Genomic DNA, 20,341 nt, shown 5'->3' with positions numbered 1-20,341 from the left:
TTGTTCTCTACAGGTTGTTTATTACTCCCCATAGTTTTACACAATCACAGATTTTTAGAAGTTACATATTTCCATCTTTCCCAAGAACGCTAACAGAGAAGTCAGGGGTTTACTGAGTATCTTTCCTAATTGCTACAATCTCTATCATATCAACACACTTATATTAATCTGAAAAAAAATTATAGTAAATAAATCACACGACATGCAAACTTGCCATGTCTACCAGTGTAGACAAAGATCCTACCAAGGATCCTATTCTAGAAGTCTTTTCTGGATGCCTGGTAGTTGGCTTCTACTTTCATTCCGCTCCCCTCTCTCTGTGTCCCTGCTCACACAGGGAAATGATTGACCTGGCCTAAGACAGACCAAGTTAATGCCTGGCCATACTGCTGGGCTGCTTATGCCCTAGGCCAGCTCTTCACTAACAGTTTTTAAACCAATTCCAAAAGGTCCTGCAGACAGTGCATATGTCCTGCTTTTCTATTTTTGATCACAATTCATACAGTCAGAGACAGGTAATCCCATTATCTGATTTGATGATGCCCATTTTGTTTCACTGTTAACGAATCCCTGCTGCCATTTCAGGACATAATCCTGATTTACTGTAGTATTTGTTACTGCTTTAACAGAACCTGGCTGGATTAAGAAAAAAGGCTAAGACATTCACACAGATAAATTGAACATCCATAGTTATAAATGCTGAAATTAAATAAACAGACTGAAATACCTAAACGTTTTGGAGAGGACATAAAGCTTCATGCTGCAGGACCTAAATCAATCTCATGAAAGGGATGAAATTCTCCTCCTGGCCAGATCACAACATAAACATCTACTGCAGTATGGTTTGCCTCGTCTTCAGCAGCTGGTGTTGGTCACTTTTGGAGATAAGCTACTGGAACAGATGGATTGCATGATCTGGAATGGGAATGAGTGTGGCTCATCATGGGTAAAATTCAGATAGGCCATGGCTGCAAAAAATCCAGGTTTGGATTAATATTTGCAGTTACCAATGTAAGCAAATGACCAGGGGCTTCCACATATGGACATTAGTTTGATTTCTTGACATAAAAGCAGTCAGGCTAAGTCTTTCCTGTCCGCTCAAAAATGATAGAAAAACAGGTCATAGCAAAAGAAGTACACGTTGCAGCAATGTTTCGATTGTGATATGCTTTACACACAACAGTGCTACCTTGTGTGACCAGAAACAAAGATACCATGGCCCAGAGTCTCATTTTCTTTACAGAAAGGCCATGAAAAGCTGCAAATCACATGCATGTAGATACAGGTATTCTTTCACCATGTAACCAAGCTCCTGCCAAATTTAAGGTACAGCCAATCACAATCTAAAAACTGATATGGACAGAGAAGCTTGTATTCTAAAACCAGACATGCCAGGATTAAGAAATTGGAATAGTCTACCTCCAAATTCTCAAGGGTCACCCTTCCTTCTCTCCAGGTATTGTAAGAATGTCTTTTGTACTTCATCTGTTTTAACTGAAGCTTGGCTAAGTGAATGCTGTGCTCTTCAATGGAGATTATTTTGATAGCACAGGTGTTCTTTAGCCTTTACTCCAAAGTTCTCAGCCCTATCAAGAAGCATCTTGCCCATGCAGCTTGGGCTGCAGATCCTTCTTTATAAACAGATCTTTCCTTAAAATTACTACCAAGAAAGAGGTAAATTCTAAATGAAGAAATAATCACTGCATTATCTGGTCTTATAAATCAAAGTTGACCTTAGATACAATGTGTGTCATTGATTACAAATGATCAGAGTTTGTCTCTACTATGATTTTAGATTGTGGTCTCTCATTGCAAAACATACCCTTTTTGCAATGAAGACAGCGGAGGTAAGATACATCTCACTTTCAATTAGCAGCCTAGAAGCCAGCGATCTATCTTAGGCAGCTATTTTAGGAGGGAACAAATCACCCCCAACAGTGAAGCGCTCTCTCCCCATCTGTTAATGACAGGCCTAGATAACCAATTTAGAAGGCATGCCCAGCTTTTAGAAGACTAAAGCTAGAAAAATTAATCCTTTCCTTACGTTTTGAATGCCAGGAATCAGATGAACTACTAGGCTAGGACGTAGGTCAGGTTTTGTTTCGTTTTATGGGAAAGACCCAAATAAATCTTTAAATTTACTGGCTTAAAATTTCTTAATTTTACAAAGGAAAATTGTTTTTATTCTGGCAGATCTGGATGAGACAGAATTTTACTGTGTCCAGGGCAAATGTGTCACTGAATTGTGCTGTTTCCTCTACTTAAGGATTTTATGAGAAGAGTGATTTCATTATAAAAACCAGAATTCTCCCATCTTTTCCCCCAGGCAGGAACACTCAAGTTTTACCACAGCATTCCTAATTGACAGCCTGCCACTTCACGATCATTAATACCTTTGACCAGTCTACTCTGGACACACTACAACTGTCTGTTCTAAGCTATGGTTAATCACAACACCCTCTAGGCTGATCCCTGTGCTGACTGATTCCCCAAGAAAATGAAGGCATTCTACATTTAATTTTTCTTCCTTCCAAGTTCCTGTCTGAGACAGGAAAAACTGGGAAGAATTAAAACTGATACAAGCGAGAGCTGAGGTGTGAAACTCAATAACGGGACACCTGTACTTGCAAAACGCATCCTCTGTTCCTCACTGCCAACAGTGGCTGATGACTAAGTCAGAGCAAAAGTTTTTTCCACCAAAGCCTAAAGTCAGCTGTCTGCAGCCTGAGTAATGAACTTCATCAGTGGATGCTACTATCTCTAAAGCTGTACTGCTATCATCAGTCACTGCAGTGTGCAGAACAATGTCCTAACCCAGCCTGCACCACATTTGTCAGCAGGATCATTCTCCGCTCTATGCGACCTGTAATTATATTACTGCACAGAGCCTCACTTCTGAAGAGTAGAGAAGATGAGGAAAGACATGGCACAATACCCACCTGTCTTCTGTACTCCCAAGTGGGGTCATACACCTTCCATCCATTTTCTGGGAAAACCTCTTTGTACTCAAATGCAAAAAGTGGCTGAAAGAAAGAAAATTTACCATTAAGAGCCCACTCAGAGCCCATTTCCAGGATGTTTGAGATCTCAAATAGTAACTTATGACTGGTCTTTCTTTTTTCCCACTGCACTACTTTTCTTTTAGGGCTTTGTGAAAAAGATCAACATGCTCGCTGTAGCAGGTAATTAGTACAACAACATACTTTCCTCTATACCCCTGATCTTGCTTGTCTATTACCTAGTACTTCACGGACAAAAGGAGTTTATTATTAAAGACAGAAAGAAAAGACTATTTGGGCAAGAACGCTCTTACATATTTAGAACTAGATCCTTTCAACCAGTATTTGAAGCAACAATTGCAGTGTCGTAACACGACAGAGCAGACAAACTGCATTCCAGATTTGGGGCAGTGCAGTCACCATTAGCTGTTAGGAGGATGTATCAGTAAGTCATTCTCCATGCATGAAGGACTCCAGCCTCACAGTAGCAGACCTTTCCTGTTTTCTATACAATCTAAACTCCTACAGAATTAATTTTAAAACAGATTTAAAACCCAGCATTTCTCCTTCTTCAGCAAAATGCACCCCATGTGAACGCTGTACCAAATAGATGGAACTGAACAAAACAGCTTACTGCCATTCTGTGTCTTTTGGTAAAAACTGAAAAGAAAATACTTACCAGATTATTTGAAACTGGGAAAGCATATTTCATTAGGTTCTCAAATATGGATCGTCTAGTTCTCCCTTCAGGTTTATGAGCAAATCGCAAATTTCGAATATCCTAGGAAAAAAAGAGGGAAATCAAATTGCAGATTTTTGAACCACTTCAAAATCCAAAGAAAATCCAAAAGCCAGCATTCAAAATAGGGTCACATCATGATGTTCTTTCTAGTACTGATTTAATATCGTACTTTGAACATTGTATTGTAACTCTGGGCTTGGTTCAGTAGTCGTCTGCAGCCTCCAACAAAGCTTGCCACAACTGCAGAGGAGCAGAGGGAGCGCACAGGTGCACCTGAGCGCAGCATCTTGCCTTCACGTGAAGCTCTCTACCTGCTGAAAGTCTAGGGGAGGAACAAGCTGACTGACAGGACTTTGTGAGACAGACCTCCTACCTCTTACTGGGCTCTCACGCTGAGCTGTGCCAGAAGACAGCTGGAAGGGACTGCCTCACAAAGGACCTCCAGAGAGCTACTGCACGTAGGGAGCCCAAGTCCAGCCAGTGTGGTGCAAAGCAACCAGTGCCATCTCCCGTTAAAGCTTCCATCTCTCAGTGCACTCAAGAGGATGTCTTGAAACTGAGAACTCCTCCACTTTGCACAGCAGCACAGTTTCCACAAAGAGTGGTAACCCAGGACCTCCCTTCTGTACTCATCTACAAAATCAAATTCGGAAACTAAATAAAGCGTCTCTAAGATGCCAAGATTTTCCAGCCAAGCCTACAAGTCAGACACTTGTAGTAAACAGTTTAAAAGCCACAAGCAGGAAATGAGCTATCAAGTTCAAGCGTATGAAGATGTTACAGCAAGTCAGAGAATGAGATAAACAGCTAAAGACTTAGCTTTCTCACAAAACTGAGATTAGGTAATTGGTCTCAGACAGAACACATTTCAGGATGCAGAAGCCGTATCTGTACTACTCTGTTACTGCACTAAACTGCTCTGCATAGCCCGGGCCAAGCAGGCTGGCCCAAGTTGTATAGGGCCAAGATACTCATCATATAGTTTGTGGCTGGGTTTCCCACCCAGGGAAACAATATAATTCACTCCAAACCTGACCATGTGTGCAAATTTGCATATAGGCAAAATGGCTGAGGACTGGGAATCCAGCTCAAAACAGGGAAAAATTAGCTTGCCAGTACAAGCACCCCTACATTAGCCAGGGAGGATCATGACTGCAATAGGACGAGGGAGCAGCTGGGTGATTTGGTATAGCTTACATCAACTGCTCTTGACTCAGTATGCCCACAGCTTGAGAGTGTGCTTAGCTTCCTGGTGCCTCAAAATCACAGCAGTGACCAGAGCAGTTTCGGACTCCTTTTCATTCCTCCATCTGGCCTTATCCATCAAGCGGCATCCTTGAGGGGGCTCTGACAAGAGCTCTAAGCAGCCCAAGACCTAAAAGGTTCAGAATCCAGCTCTCCCCACACGGCCACTGAGGGAAGCAGAGGGGCCATGCCCTGGGGAACAGCAGAAGTGTAGATTTAGGACTGGAGATGGTGGCTTTATCTACTCTGTGGGTCTACAGTAAGTAGACACATGAGGAGGCGAACTGTTAATTTTTATTGAAGTTTAGATTTTCAATGATTCCAAGGGTTCTTGAGAGGTACATGTGAAATATGTACTGCCTGGAAAGAAATGGAAGAACAGCCTCGAGGATGGAAGGCTATTTGCCAGTCCCTCACCACAAAGCACACCAGCAGGTGGACATAAGCTAATGATTTAGGGAGAAAAATGCCCCTTTCTTGCTCTTGAAGTGAGTGAAAAGCATCCTGTATTTCACCATAACTGGAGTCTAGCTGGAATAGCCTGGTGGGCAACCCTGAGAACTGCATTAGCGGGATGCACGCCTAGGTTTGAAGAAAAGACATTACCTAGCACAAAGCCTGAATAAAGGTTTGGATCTCATCTTGAATGAGTGGAGCTGGAGAATCCTGAAAATTACTTTTAAAATCCAATGTTTTTTGAAGTGTGTGAAGTCATACTGACTGAAATGTTTTGCAGAACTTCCTACAATACTACAATGAAAACCTTTTAAAATATATGTTCCCCTTCCCCTATTGTAAAACAGATAAAAGTTTACCTTGCATACAATCTCCAGCCCATATGAATTCTCACCGCGACTGGAAGCACCTCCAATTTTCTCCACTCTGTTGATTACACCTAAAGATGCATCTAGGACAAAAGGAGGGTCCTGTAGACAGTTCAAATTTGTGAGTTTAAAAAGGGGAGGGGGAAAAATCCCCAGCTCCTGCTCCCTTAAGCCTATATTCCCAAACATATAGCTATGATTCACACAGAATTTCTCTCAAAGCACACCTAGGTCTAAAGATTGAATAGCCAACAAAAGCAGATGGTTTCAAAAGCTTACCCGTTCCATGCTTTTAAAATACAGTCTATAATTGGTAACAGTAAGGGTTCCTCTGATTGCTCCAGTGAAGGGGCAGATGTAAGTAACATCCTTAGCTTAAAAAAAAGAAAAAAAAAAGTTTTTAATTTATGAGAGTAAAATTATGGCAGCAACAATATTTGGGGCTCTACTTTTCAGATCATGAAATGAAAACAAGCTTAATCTGGGTTCTAGCCTAGAACTAACATGAAAGTTTCAGTTCTGTGGAGAAGGCAAGCATTTGGCTATAAATTGAACTCCAGGCAAGTACCATCACCTAGAATTCTACATTTGCACAGAACTGCTACCCCTGTAAAAAAGCTAGTGTTCGGCTGCAAACTGTTTACTCTTACTGAGCAATGCATTGCCAGTAGCTGAGAACACCACGCACGAAAAGAGGAGACGATTCCTGCCTGGATGCGTACGTTTGAAGCTGACAACAATCTGCATAAAAGCTAAGAATCATCTGCAAGCTGGTTTGTGCCACCAAGGACAGGAGAAGGCAGTTCTCCTACATGTGGCTTCTAGGATGCTTGGGTCCTTTGCACACCCTTGTACACAGAGTGAGCCCTGGGATGAAGACCTTCATGCTAAAAGCCAGAGGAACTACAGCAATTTCCAGCAGCTACGAATCTGTATAGCACCCAACTGCCGGTGATTTTAAGTCTGAAGTCAGCGATCAAGTTACTCTGCAACAATTCAATTATTTTTGAGCCTGAGTGATGGTGACTCAAAACAGTCCCCTTCTTAAAAGGCCTCAAACGTTTCTCACTTGTTCCAGCAAAAGGCAAGAGGTGCTGCTGGTTTTCCACAGCAAACACCTCCCCTAACTGCCCTTCTGTTTTACATCAATTAAAAACGCCAACATTTAAGTCATTCCCTCCCCCCCTCACCACCCAGCAGTGACCCATCACGTCTTCTGCCACTGAAGCAGTTGGCCGGCTGTGCCGTGGCAATGGTTTACGCTAGCACCGACAAGTAATGACACCCCTCAAACACACAGAGATCTTTCAGGAGACCCACTGCCCAGAGCTGCCAGATCTATGAAAGAACTCCCTGGACCATCTTAAAAACCTCAAGCCTCCAAACCCTACAGGATCCATTTTGCAAGGGCTGTGTGAAGTCAGGAGGACAGCTTGCCTCCCATCCAGGTGACAGCCACCACGTACGTGAGGTACGAGGCTGCTGCGGTGTTAAGATGGGGACCTGAATTTCTTCTACCTTTATCCCATGAGATTTAGCCTGGAGGGAGGGAGGGAGGAAGAGATACTGCCTTACTCCAGGCCACTGGCAACTCATGCAACTAAATCTCTCTCATGTCAGCTCTGCTTCTGCATAGTCTTCACTGACTCTTGAGATATGGATACGGAGAAGGATCCTTAAAATATCAGAAGTGACTAATTTAGAGCAAAATACGTAGCACAGGCTTTTTGGTTAAAAATAAATAAAATCATACATACACATGCTAGCATTTTCAATATTTATTTATTTATTTATTTTAATTTACATGTGTTTGTTTGAAGGGCAATTAAACACAAAATGCTTCTAGCCAGTTCTAATTAAACCGAGTGTTTCATTATTGGCCAATTCTTAATCACTTCTTTTCAAAGACTAGTTTGACAGAGGTTTGAAAACAGACTCGTGAAGCATAATAAGGGTGAGGGCAGACTGCCTGGATTTTCCACTAGAGTTCCATTATTCAAAATGTAATTTCAAAACGTTTGAAAAAAATAAAAAAAAAAATCTACTAATAAGGGAAGTGTGCATTTACATCTGAAAAGGAACAGGATTTCTGGGTAAAGAGGAAAAGTGCTAGAAAAATGTTTTCCAGGTAAGGAATCCCAGGCATGACCTCAAACACTGGCCTTGCCAGCTTGTAAGCCACATCACCTTTTACATTTGCATTTTATTAGCTTGGTTTCCTACAGAAACAATTTTACTTAATTACACTGCACATGTACACATGTACCTACACACATGGCTTGTCTGACCTTAACCCTATCATGGTTGTATGATTTCAGCAGTCTCTATCTGATAAGTAGGGACCTCCAAGGCATTAAAATGCTAGACTGTTTGTGAGAACGGATGCCAGGTATAATAGAGAGGCAGTACTAGTGTTACTACCAAGGGAAAGTCTAATAAGCTCAGTCTTCACTAGATATAAGAGAATCCATATGGGGGAAAGATACTGGAAACCAGGATTTACTAATTCCCCTGCTTATGGAATTCCTGTCTCATACAGGGCCAATCTTACCCGAGATTATTGGGTTGGCTGAAATAATTTTTCTTCCCTTCCCTGTAAAATGCAAAGAGAATTACATTTGCCTTTCTTGACACTTTTACCAGGAAATAATTATTGCTGATGAATAATAAAGGTTTCTTTTTTGCTGCCTTTAAGTTCTTTCTGGACCAGGCAGCTGCTGTCTGGGCTACTCCAAAAGCCACCCAAACTTAACGTGGCTCATCACATCATTTGTCAACAGATAAAACACTGCTGACTCTGATCCCTTAAACCATTCCCCAGGAACCCTTCGAAATATAGTCTTGCTGTAAGAGCTAACTGTGCCTGTGGAGTGAGTTAGATGTCAGTCTGCAGTGCATGGTCGGAGTACGAGTTCAGAGTCCTTAGGAAAGGAGTAGAGAAAAGGACTGAGCATTGAGGTGGGGTTTTATTTTGGTTTGGTTTTGTTGAGTGTGGTTTTTTGGTCAGGTATTTTCAGTTTTGGTTTGGGGGGGGCTATTTTTAGGACTGCAGTTGCACTCTTCGATATCATTTTAAGAAGAAGGCAACATGTTAAAACTAGTGAATGCAAAATCTTTCACAGAAAATTAATCAAGAGGCTTACTCAAACTTTCAGACTGGAGTGCATCAGCAAACCTGATGCATGTCAGAATGTCTGGATGAAAAAAAAGGAAAAAAGCCCCATCCCCCTATCACAACAAGTTCTCTGCAACAGCGCTGTATCCTCTGCTGCAGTCTGCGATAGAGATTCGACACACAATTGTGCTGTGTCAGCCTAAGAAGCACAACTTGAAATGGTCGATCCATGTGCTCTCAGGAGGCAGCAAATGCAAAGCTGTACAACCTAGCTCATCACTCATGCTCAGATACATTGAATTGCCTTGTATTTGCTACATGCTACTAGGAGACATACAGTTACCTTGGCTCATGTGATGTGCAATAACTCGATTAATGAAACAACCTGACCATGGTTCTCAAAACATAAGCAATTTGCTGCTGTTGGTCAATGACCGCCAAGATATTTTGCTCTAAGAATACCCTATTTGGTCAGCAAACAATAAGGAATTTTCACATACCCATGTCTTTAATGGTTTCTCCTGGTAGCAAAGGTGGCTCTTCCATTTCAGCTAATTTATTGGTCTCCCTCAGGACCTAGGCAAAAGACAGAGGTAGAAAAAGAAATTCATTACGTTTTCATAAGCCGAGAAGCTTACACTTACCTGCAACGGATCAATAATATCAAGGACAACAAACATTCAAAGATCTTGAGGTACTGCCTAGTGTCTCAGCCTCCAAAAGGTCAACACAAAGCATGTGAAAGACCTCCATGCAGTCCTTGAGCATACCATTGGGTCACACACAAGTGTTTAAGCAAGATGTCTGCGATGGAGAAGCTGTTCGAAGCCGGCTCTGTGTTTTGGCAGCACACTTCCCAGGTGGCTGCCTTCCATGCTCCAACCTTCTCCTCCCCAACCGATCAACACGAGTCAAACTCTCTGTTCACAGAGTTACACACAGAACCAAGGGGATTGGCTCCTTTCCCAGCTGAAGTGACCAACTGTTACCATGACGCTATAAACTATTAAGTACAGCAATTTCTAGTTTACTAGTGAGGAAAGTTAAAAGGGACACCTTGTCACACCACTGTCTTCAATGAGGGTCCAACGACTGCAAAGATCCTGATTCGGCTCAGTAGTAGTGACTTGTTACAAAGGTTGTATTTTGATAGGCATGTATAGGAGGTACAGTTTTGATTTTTTTTGGCTGCCAGAGGACCCCTCCTCCACTTTCTCTTGGGATAAACTTATACCACAGGGCATTACTTTTCACAGATATGACTGCATTTACACAGCTGCTATCATGAGCAGATGGACATTTTAGGAAAGCATGGCTGTAACTATGAAAGCATAACCTGAGGTCTAAACCTATGGCAAGAACTAAGGGAAAAGGGCATACGTAAGTGACCAAGATTAAGGCTAAGTCTATATGGCGAAACACAGATGGATTTAATCATATTGTCCATGCCTCAAACCGGCCAAATGACCACAACCACAGCAGCACACCAGTTGCTTGACCTAATAACACAGACAGAGAGCAGGTTAGTTAGTCCAGACCCTGCCTCATGTTGTAGCAACCACAGGACTTTGGGTTGAAAGTTGGTGTGCATCCCACCTGGTAGAGAAAGGCAGAGAGAGCTCAGGTCTGCTCACAACTGAATGTGCAGACTCACCCAAAATGCTTTCTTTATCTTAATGCAATGAAAAAGAATTGTTTTAATTTGATATCAGGAAATCCCTGCAAAGAAAATTCAAAGACATGGCTTAAAGTGGCACTCTAGAACCTGACACATCTGTGGTCAACTTTCATGTAAGATCAAGCCAGAGGGAGAGCCTCAGGGAAGAAAAATTCTCTAAACTATGCAAAAAAATGAAAACAAAACCCAAAGAAACCCCATGCCACAACAAAAGCACGTTCCAGCATTTTCACACAACAGATTGATGTATAGATGAAAAGATTAGCAAGATCAAAGCCTTCTTGAGAACAAGATGTACATTTTAAAAAATGCATTCAAAAGACTCTTAAAAAAAATAATAATAAAAGCAAGCACAGTCTTGGCCTCCTAACAGGAAACTCGCAACTGCACCCGCTTAGGCCAGCTCTTACCGGGGAGGCTGCCAGAGCAGCCAGACTGGGGTCTACAAGATGGGTAAAGGGAGGTCACCATTGACAGAGCTCGCACTGGGAGCACTGAACTTGCAGGAAAGCTTCTCCTCTGCCATGTCAGCAATACCAGTAAAACCAAGGTTTTGCTGGTATAACTAGCAGAAGTCTATGCTGGCGACTTCTTGTCAGCACAGCTGTGCTGGCCAGAGATCACACACCCCATCAAAGCCCTGACTGACGGCCTCCCAAAAGCCTGTGATATAGACCCACTCTCAACTCCTGTGTGTCGATTTTTGCACTTAACAGCCTTGAAATCAGCAGGGCAACATCTGGATTATGCCCAATGAGACGGAGGCTTCTGGCTAATTAGTCCCTAGGTGGTGGTCATCTTTGTGGCCTTTTATCTTGGAAAGACATTAGTAAAAATACACTCTGTGTTCAGGACACGATCACTACTTGTTTGAGAAGGTCCATACCCCAAACGGGCAGCAGCTGCTACCAGGATCACTTTGGTCAACAGTTGGACTTGCTGCTCTCCTGCAGATGTCAGCGGGAGCACGTCCGGCGGTAAACATTTGGAGAACTGGGCTATATCTTAAGCCAAAACAAATATGAGGTAAGATACATAGAAAGCATTTGGTATGACAAACTGCTGCCACGATCACTAGGTGGGCAGTGTTCAGGTGGGTATTAAACACTGTACTGCAGGTGGGGGAGAGAAGGAGGGAAGAGGCAAGCTTCTGAAAGACAAAGACCTCCATGTCAACACCATTCTGTAAAGAAAAGGTTGAAAGCTTTTTCAGTTTAAAAATTGGCTCTTCTAAGTCTAATAAAATCCATCTGCTCACTCACACTCTCTGAAATGTGGAGTCCCCAGGGTCAGAGGGAAGGGTTAGCAATCCAAACCTGCACTCACTTCAACACAGGGCAGTGGACAGATGGCCTTCTGGAAGCACAGCACTTCACAGTTGACAGCTTCTGCCCTCCTTGCCTTCCCCCCTGCTTTTTTTTTTTATTATTATTTCTTTTTCTTTTTTTGTACACATTTGAGGACTAAACTCATTTTCACCATCCCTTAACTGACCGTAACCAAATGACCTACCTCAGGTAACACAGCAGCAGCTGCCTACATGATAATTTCAAAGTCGACGCAAGCACATCACCCATGGATAACAGTTATCTTTCCCAAGAGGCTGAGACGGACCAGGACAAACACTTCTCTGGTGTGCTGGTCTTTGCAGCATCTGCCCAGCTCCAGACCTTGAATAAGGCTTCTGGCTGGAACGTGAACACTTGAAACCCGCCCTGGCAGAAACCGAGAAATGAACAGTAGGCGTTTTCCTGAAATCCACCTCCATCAACGGCTCCTTAAAATTGATTTGGGGAAATGCAATCTGTGTGCAGCTGGCAATGCAGGCAGCAGGCACAGGAGAAGACATCTGGGGCAGCGCTAAAGGACAGGGGGTGGCAGGAGGGAGGAAAAGTGGGTGGATAAGAAAAGAAGAGTTCTGGAAACAGATCAAGGGGGAAGAATGGGATGGGACAATGCACATGGAGCTCTGGGAGGACGCTAACACCATAGGTGGACCCTCTGCCCCTTATATGACTAAGAAGATGACATGAAAAGCCCTTCCATCTTACTGTCATCCTCCCCTTCCCTCCCAAAAACCAAAAAAGGTTCATTAAACTGTGAGAAAAATCTTTTTTTGTCTATTAGCCTATTTTCAAGACTCTAAAAATAACACTGCTGGGCCCAGATTTAGCACTCTGCAAATCTTGCAAAATCAAAGAGCGAGCTCCAGTGAGGCAAGGAAGCAGGTAGGGGAGCCAGGGACATGACTGCGGCAGCCCAGGTGCAGGAGAGTGACAGCTGGCTACGGATGCATTAACACTATTGAGGCAGGTACCATATACATCTGTAAATTAAATGTTCCGCCTCTGCGTGCCTCAGGTTTTTAAACTGTTTGCTGGGAACAAAAACAAAGAGTGCTTAAAGATCTGCAATGAAGGTCACAGCCAGAGCTGGGCAGAATCAGCATTACTTAGGAATAGGACCACCTTGAAGTAGAGCCACACACTGGCTGTATCTGTCACAACCATCACTGAGACCTGGACTTGCGCAAAGCATTTGACACTGTCCCGCACAACATCCTTGTCTCTAAATTGGAGAGACATGGATTTGATGGATGGACCATTTGGTGGATAAAGAATTGGCTGGATGGTCTCACTCAATGAGTTGTGGTCAACTGCTCAATGTCTGAGTGGAGACCTGTGATGAGTGGCATTCTTCAGGGGTCGGTAGTGGGACTGACTCTGCTTAACATCTTTGTCAGGGACATGGACAGTGGGATTGAGTGCATCCTCAGCAAGTTTGCTGATGACACCAAGCTGTGTGGTGTGGTCAACATGCTGGAGGGAAGGGATGCCATCCAGAGGGATGTTGACAGGCTTGAGAGGTGGGCCCATGTGAACCTCATGAAGCTCAACAAGGCCAAGTGCAAGGTCCTGCACATGGGTCGGGGCAATCCCAAGCACAAATACAGGCTGGGCAATGGGTGGATTGAGAGCAGCCCTGCAGAAAAGGACTGGGGGTTGTTGGCTGATGAGAAACTCAATATGACCCAGCAATGTATGCTTGCAGCCCAGAAAGCCAACCATATCCTGGGCTGCATCAAAAGAAGTGTGGCCAGCAGGTGGAGGGAGGTGATTCTCCCCCTCTACTCTGCTCTTGTGAGACCCCATGCAGAGTACTGTGTTCAGCTCTGGGGCCCCCAACATAAGAAGGACATGGACCTGTTGGAGCAAGTCCAGAGGAGGGCCACAAAGATGATGGGGGGCTGGAGCACCTCTCCTGTGAACACAGGCTGAGACAGTTGGGGTTGTTCAGCCTAGAGAAGAGAAGGCTCCAGGGAGACCTTATAGCAGCCTTCCAGCACCTAAAGGGTGCCCAAAAGAAGGCCAGAGAGGGACCTTTTACAAGGCCATGTAGTGATAGGACAAGGGGTAATGGCTTTAAACTGAAAGAGGGTAGATTTAGATTAGATGTGAGGAAGAAGTTCTTCACTATGAGGGTGGTGAGGCACTGGCACAGGTTGCCCAGAGAGGCTGTGGCTGCCCCATCCCTGGCAGTGTTCAAGGCCAGGTTGGATGGGGCTTGGAGCAACCTGGTCTAGTGGAAGGTGTCCCTGCCCACGGCAGGGGGGTTGGAACTGGATGATCTTTAAAGGTCCCTTCCAACCCAAACTGTTCTATGATTCTATGAAGGTGGTTTCTGCAAGAAACAGATACAACCACCGAAAATCAGTGGACTACTTTGCCTTGCCTCTAAGCCAGACAAGGTCTTTATTATCTTTTCCCCACATAAATGTTATGCTTGGTAACTGAATCTCCGGGGGAATGAAGAGTTATAACCTTTATTTCTGTCCTCTTTTACCAAGTAACATCATCTACCCATTCCACCCATCAGCAGCTCTCCCTCTAGATAAAACAGCTCTCTGGGATGCTGAGCATGGGAGTGTACCTTAGCACCTAAACACAAGTCCTGCCTCAGCTCAGAGAGGGTGCGAGGACTTCATGCCACCACCTACCTTTGTTCTCTGCTCAAGCAGCAACTTGGCAGAACAAACCCACACTCGCTACGTTTAACAACTGCTTCCCTTACCCCAGGATCCCACCTTGTGTTAGCTGCAGCCCACTTACGCGTGGCTGAAGGTGCAGAGCTCTCTCACCCCTCCCATGTACAGCACCTGAGGCAGGAGAACCCCAATGCTGTACTGTTGACACAACCTCCAGATCTCAGCAACAAAGCGATCACCTCCTTTCCTTGCAAGTCTGGGGTCAGGGAAAGAGGTTTAGATCCTGCTAAAAAGGTAAGACTGCTCCCCGCCTCATCCCTTACCTCCTCATACTGCGATTCAGGATGCCGCAGTTCTGCCAAGCCTCTCCAACATTGTGTTCACACTGCCTCCCAGCACAGCAGCCAGCATGCTGCTCCAAAAATCCCTCTCCCGACTGATGTCCCTGCACGACTCCTGCACGCAGCTCATCCCTGGCAGCCAGCTCAGGGCGGTACAGGGATACGTTGCACCCTAACTCGAAGTGCGGGGTCTCAGAGGTCTGCGCGTCGCTCAGCGCTGCTCCAGAAGGACCCGAGAGGGTGCACGGAACTCTGTAGCCAGCGTTTGCTTTTGCCTGCGAACAAAACAACTTCTATGTTTTCCTGCTGTATTGCCTGCGAAGCGTTTGCCTACCAGCGGAGCTGCACAGCCAGGATGGCAACACACGTCCTGCGCTGGCTGAGGCCGAGCCAGCATCGCCTCCTCCTACCCAATCTGCCAGCATTGCAATTGCTCCCGTATCTAGCTCAGTCAAGACGCCTGGGTTAGCTTAATAGCTTTTTTAATGGTTGTTTTTCCCGGATCATTTTGCCGGGACTGGCTTGGGGCATGACTACACGAGCAACTCAAGGGGTGTAAACCCAGGGCAAGGGAGGGAGAGCAGCTGGAGTGACTGGGGACAGTAACTTTGTCCCTGGACACTGACATCTGCAGCACAAGCCTCCAGGTAACAAAGACGCATGAAGAGAGCACCTGAGGTTCCTCCCAGCCATTTTCCAGTCACTCTCTTCTATTCTTTCTCCTGGATATTTGAGTCCCGAAACCCACAAAGGTCAGGGCTTTTTGGCTTCATGCAACTTAAGGGGAGACTACAGGTTTGTGTTACCGAATGGCTGTGTAACAATTTTCCCAAGTCTGCATAGATTCTTCTATCCTGAGTCACAGTCAGAATGAACAAAAAGAATCTTTTTTGGTTTAGACAAAATTAAAATGTACCCTTTTTATGATTCCCCCCCCAGAGTTAATCTCTCCTTGGTAACCTCCTACATACTCCAAATAATTTTGCACATTGTGAACAGATTTGTTATGCATAAAGCCACAGCGCTGGTGCGACATGTCCGACCCGACACCATGATCACCTTGCTCCTGCATTATTCCTTTCCTCAAAACCACATCTGCCCCATCTATTCAAAAGACGAGCTCTCCAGGCTTGGAGCTGCTTTTGTTCCAGCTACACACAGTCCTATTCTGTGTTTCCTACAGCAGGAAGCTGGTCTCTTAACTGGTCCCTTGACATAAACATATATAACCTCTCTGCACAGACAAACATTATACTCACACACAAAATCGCTTTGCATCTGCAGCCCCTAAACTCACAGGTTTGGCACATCCACCTCATGAGCACGCACTGGTCATCAGTAACGGCTGGGATATACACGGTGGGGACAAGAATGTGCGTGTTGTACATGTATGTGTGCAACAATATACACCTAGAATTAGTAGACTTTAAAAACATATAGCTTTTCAAATTATGAGTGAAATATGGATTTGAAACTCAACAGCCAAGTGAAAGGTTTTATCTCCTACAGGAGAATATTTGTCTGATACTTCAGATTGTAATGGACTACCTGGGAATATTCTGCTTGTAGTTAACACATCTAAACTTTCCTCCCCTCCCTTTTTTTTTAAATGCCTTTCTCTCAAGGACTGGCACATGATTAAATGGCCTCCTGAATCAGCACTCTTGCCACTCTGCAGGCAGGGTAGTCAGTAAACTGCAGGAATATCCATTTCATCTAAAACTGGAGATCTACATCTGAGCTAGTCACCCTAGGCGCTCTGTTCACTCAGCGGAAAGCAGGAGACCTAGGAGATTCACCTTTAGGATGAGTACCTTTCTTCTCACCGAAGGCTGAGAACTGGGGTAAGTAACTCCAGTGCAGATCTGGTAGGGCGAATCCCATCTCTGGGGCCTCACTGCAGCCAGTGCAGCAGTGCCCAATCGCCTGGACATCCCAATACAACTGAGTAGTCACAACCTGTACTTTGCAGAGAGGTCCAAATTTACTCTGTGCAGAGAGGCAACAGGAGAGGAGCCAGGCCAGATCGCAAAATTGCACGAACTTCATTAAAACTCCAAAGCTTGTAGGATAGGTCTTACGAGCTGAGTTACCAGGGACAGGTTTTGGGTCACAGCTGGCTCCTTTCTGCTGTCTCAGAGAACCACATGAGGAAGTCAGCCCTTCTGCAAAGGCTTAGCCATAGGATTATTTTTACATACTTGATTTTTTTTTTTTAATTTGTTTTCTTTGTAAATCAAAAGCGAAACACATACATTTACGTAACCAATGTTTTTCTCCTTTCAAATGCCTTTTGGTGGTCTCAGACCATGTTCGCCTATTCCTTTCCCTGAATTGCCCTCCCACTCCATCCCTTTCCTCTTTCATGGCTGTCGCTGTAAAAGTCAATCGACAAAGGACAGTGCCACTATGGCAGGTGCATCAAGATTTATCATTACCCCACTGATGGTATAAAAGCCTCTGACACAAAACAGATACAGATGCTCTTTCCATTCACCTCAGAAAAAAACCACGGAGGTCTAATTCTGTCCAGCTGACATTGACAGAAGCTGCAGAACTGACACAAATATGCGCAGAATCAAGATCCGTATGCTTATTTAGGATAATTTTTCATAGGTGCATTTGTTTTTTCTCTAAATGAAACATTTCTTACAACAGAAAAAAGGGCACGTTTTTCCTAGCCTTTTGCTGCTAAGATGCTTCTGTCTTCCCAATGCTCAATCAGAAGGACCACAAAACAGTAGTTATGCTTACTTGCCAGATCCTCCTGTAGACTGCAAATACCGTACTACTTCGGAGGGAATTTCAGCTGCCATTTATGCTATTTCAAGTGTACTTTCAGAAGATTCATGCGCTATGTATTCCTACTGGAAATGCAATAAAACATAAATTGAGCAAGTAAATGGAATTTGTTGATTATTTTTGAATCATTAAGAATAGCACAGCAGAATGACTACGGGAAAGAACAGCAGTATCTCTGCATGACTGAGGCAGGGGACTTTTCTGAGGATTATGACCAGATGGGTTGAAAAACTACGTTAGAGACATTCAGACCAGCATGATATTAATTACAGGGAAATGCTTTGTGTCTTATTCTTTTGGGATATTAGAAGTTCAAAGAGGAAAAGACAAAACGCCACGGACACATGGATCATTTCAGAATAGTACACAGAGAATCAAATATACCGTCCAAAGACCACATCAAGCCCATTCAGCTCCTAAGAGAGCACTCAGCCAAAGAAGGCTTCCTAGCTTGGTTAAAAAACAACAGAAGAGGCATTTCAGTTATCAATAAAATGTTCTGACAACAGACCACCTATTACACTACTCCAAAGACAATAATCACATACAATGTACACTGCAACTGTCTTTTAACTATGCTTTCCTGACACAATTAAAAAAACAGATCACGAACTGTGATCTCTACCTACCATATATATTTTGAGAAAGTATAAAAAGGCTTGAGAAATCACTTGCTTACTTACCACTGTCTTGAAAATCTTTGAAAAGAAGCTGAAGATTAGTGTATTAAAAAAAAAAAAATAGTACAGTCACCAGAGTAATATAAAGGGACTCCTCTGCAGGAGGAAGTAGCCACCATGCAGTGTTTCCCTGGGGTTTTCTGCTTTGTTTTTTCCACGATGTACTTCTCCACTCAGACCCAAGCATCCAGCGATGAACAACAGCCTCTCTGGGCTGGTGAATCTCCTGGGCCCTTGCTGCACAACTACAAGGCAAGGCTCAGAAGCTCAAAGGAACACATTGTTGAGGGACACTCATTCAACCACGGCTGGCTTGTCTCTTCAAGTTTGTATGGCTTGGTGCCTCAAGACAATTCTCTCATTAGGCTCTGACAGAAAGTCATCTTTGACTCAACGCAGCAACACTCCCTGGCACAGAAGGTTGCAGATCTTATCTATTCAGACAAGTCCAACATTTTTTAATACAGAACCTTCTTCAGTGCCAAGGGTTCCACATACATCTCAAATGACAATGGCTCTTTTCTACACTGGCTGCTCAAAACCTTTGGACAGCACATTAGCCTGACTCTATACTTTCTTTATTTTTACTGAATTTTGCTTAGCAAACAATTTATACGGGAAAATAGATTAAAATTTTCAAGGAAAGCATTAAACTAGTTCAGTGAAGTTCATATCATCAGTCTTAAGTAACAGAAAAACACTCTGACCAAAGAGAGAGTTATAAATTCTACCAACTAAAATAAGTCACAGAAAACTGTCTCTGTTACAAAGAATTTCACTTTGGAGTTTAGTGATATATAAGATAAGGATTCAAGATACAATTAATTACATATTTACAATGAGTAAACAATCATACAGAGGGGAACGAAGATGTTTCATTCAGTGCAAAAACATCTACAGAAAATCAAACCTTGGCAGGTACTGCATGCAGTCACAAATCCGCGTGCTCCTTTTAAATACCGCGCTTGTTCATTCCTGCCTGATTTGTGCTTCAATCTACAAAACTATAACTGGGGGGGGGGGGGGGGGGAAGCCACCTCTTACCCGGTTTTACTCGGCAAAAGGAGAATTCTTGCACTTTGTAGCTAGGAGAAATACAGCAGTCAATTAGGAAGAGCTGAAAATATTTTTGAAGAACATATGAAGGCCATTTGCTTATTCTCCTTAGTTTTCCATTCCTAATAGATGGTAATCATAAACGCTTCCAGAGATTTCTTTCACTGTGCATTACTTCATATTCAAACATTCAGGTACCTCTATATAAGAAAAATTAGCAATGCTTGCTGTCTTTGCTCTCTTCTAACTAGATGAGCACTTAGGGAGTATTATTTCCATGTAAAGGAGACAGAAAACTGACTGCATCTGGCTTTCCCCCCATCTAATTTGCATGAAATCAATATTTTGCAACCCAGAAGTTGGCTACTCTGTGTTTTTGTTTCCTGGAAAGGGGGAGGTGCAGAAAAGGACATACCGGGGAGAGGTGCAGGGAGGGGACCAAGATTTTCCATCTCTTAGGACAGTCTAAAAAGAAAAAAATTGTAATTCTCATGAAATATACAGCCTTTACAGTCATGGCAACTGGAGTCCTAGAAAAACATGGCAATGGCAGGGGCAAAATTCCAGTCACTCACAGGGCTGTCCTGGAATGACCATGCATATGGACAAGAGCACCATTCATTCCCCAGAACCAGCCCTTTGTGCCTTTGTTCATCGACAGCTTAATGCTCCAAAGAAGAAAGAAAGACCGTTTCCCACAGACACACACACGCAACTCATACAGCCAAAGTTGGAATTCTGAGATAGTTAAAATATTTTTCCCCAGGAGATTTTCCTAGTTCTCCACTGTTGTTCTTTAAGTCCCTCTGCTTGATACCTTTGATAATGTAAAGCATTGCCTGTTCTTGGATTTGGCCCCGATTTCATCCCTACA

At 43.7% G+C, this 20,341-nt stretch overlaps 1 protein-coding gene across 5 annotated transcripts in view; it reads right to left on the bottom strand.

Moving 5' to 3' along the window:
* The window catches only part of MTMR2 (myotubularin related protein 2), a 67,224-nt gene that overhangs the window by 19,191 nt on the left and 27,692 nt on the right, over positions 1 to 20,341 (bottom strand). For 3 of the 5 annotated variants that reach the window (XM_069808346.1, XM_069808342.1, XM_069808344.1), the window contains 5 exons: positions 9,426 to 9,501; positions 6,090 to 6,184; positions 5,802 to 5,912; positions 3,679 to 3,780; positions 2,940 to 3,023 (listed from right to left, as the gene is read on the bottom strand). In XM_069808346.1, the coding sequence (XP_069664447.1) occupies positions 2,940 to 3,023; positions 3,679 to 3,780; positions 5,802 to 5,912; positions 6,090 to 6,184; positions 9,426 to 9,471 (438 nt within the window). In that variant the 5' untranslated portion in view covers positions 9,472 to 9,501. Of the gene's footprint in view, positions 1 to 2,939; positions 3,024 to 3,678; positions 3,781 to 5,801; positions 5,913 to 6,089; positions 6,185 to 9,425; positions 9,502 to 18,414; positions 18,670 to 20,341 lie in introns of those variants that run through there. The other 2 variants (XM_069808345.1, XM_069808343.1) reach the window with 2 other exon arrangements.

This window comes from Haliaeetus albicilla, chromosome 20, assembly GCF_947461875.1.
Source record: "Haliaeetus albicilla chromosome 20, bHalAlb1.1, whole genome shotgun sequence".
Lineage (NCBI taxonomy): Eukaryota > Metazoa > Chordata > Aves > Accipitriformes > Accipitridae > Haliaeetus > Haliaeetus albicilla.
This window is presented reverse-complemented; position numbering and strand designations above follow the sequence as displayed.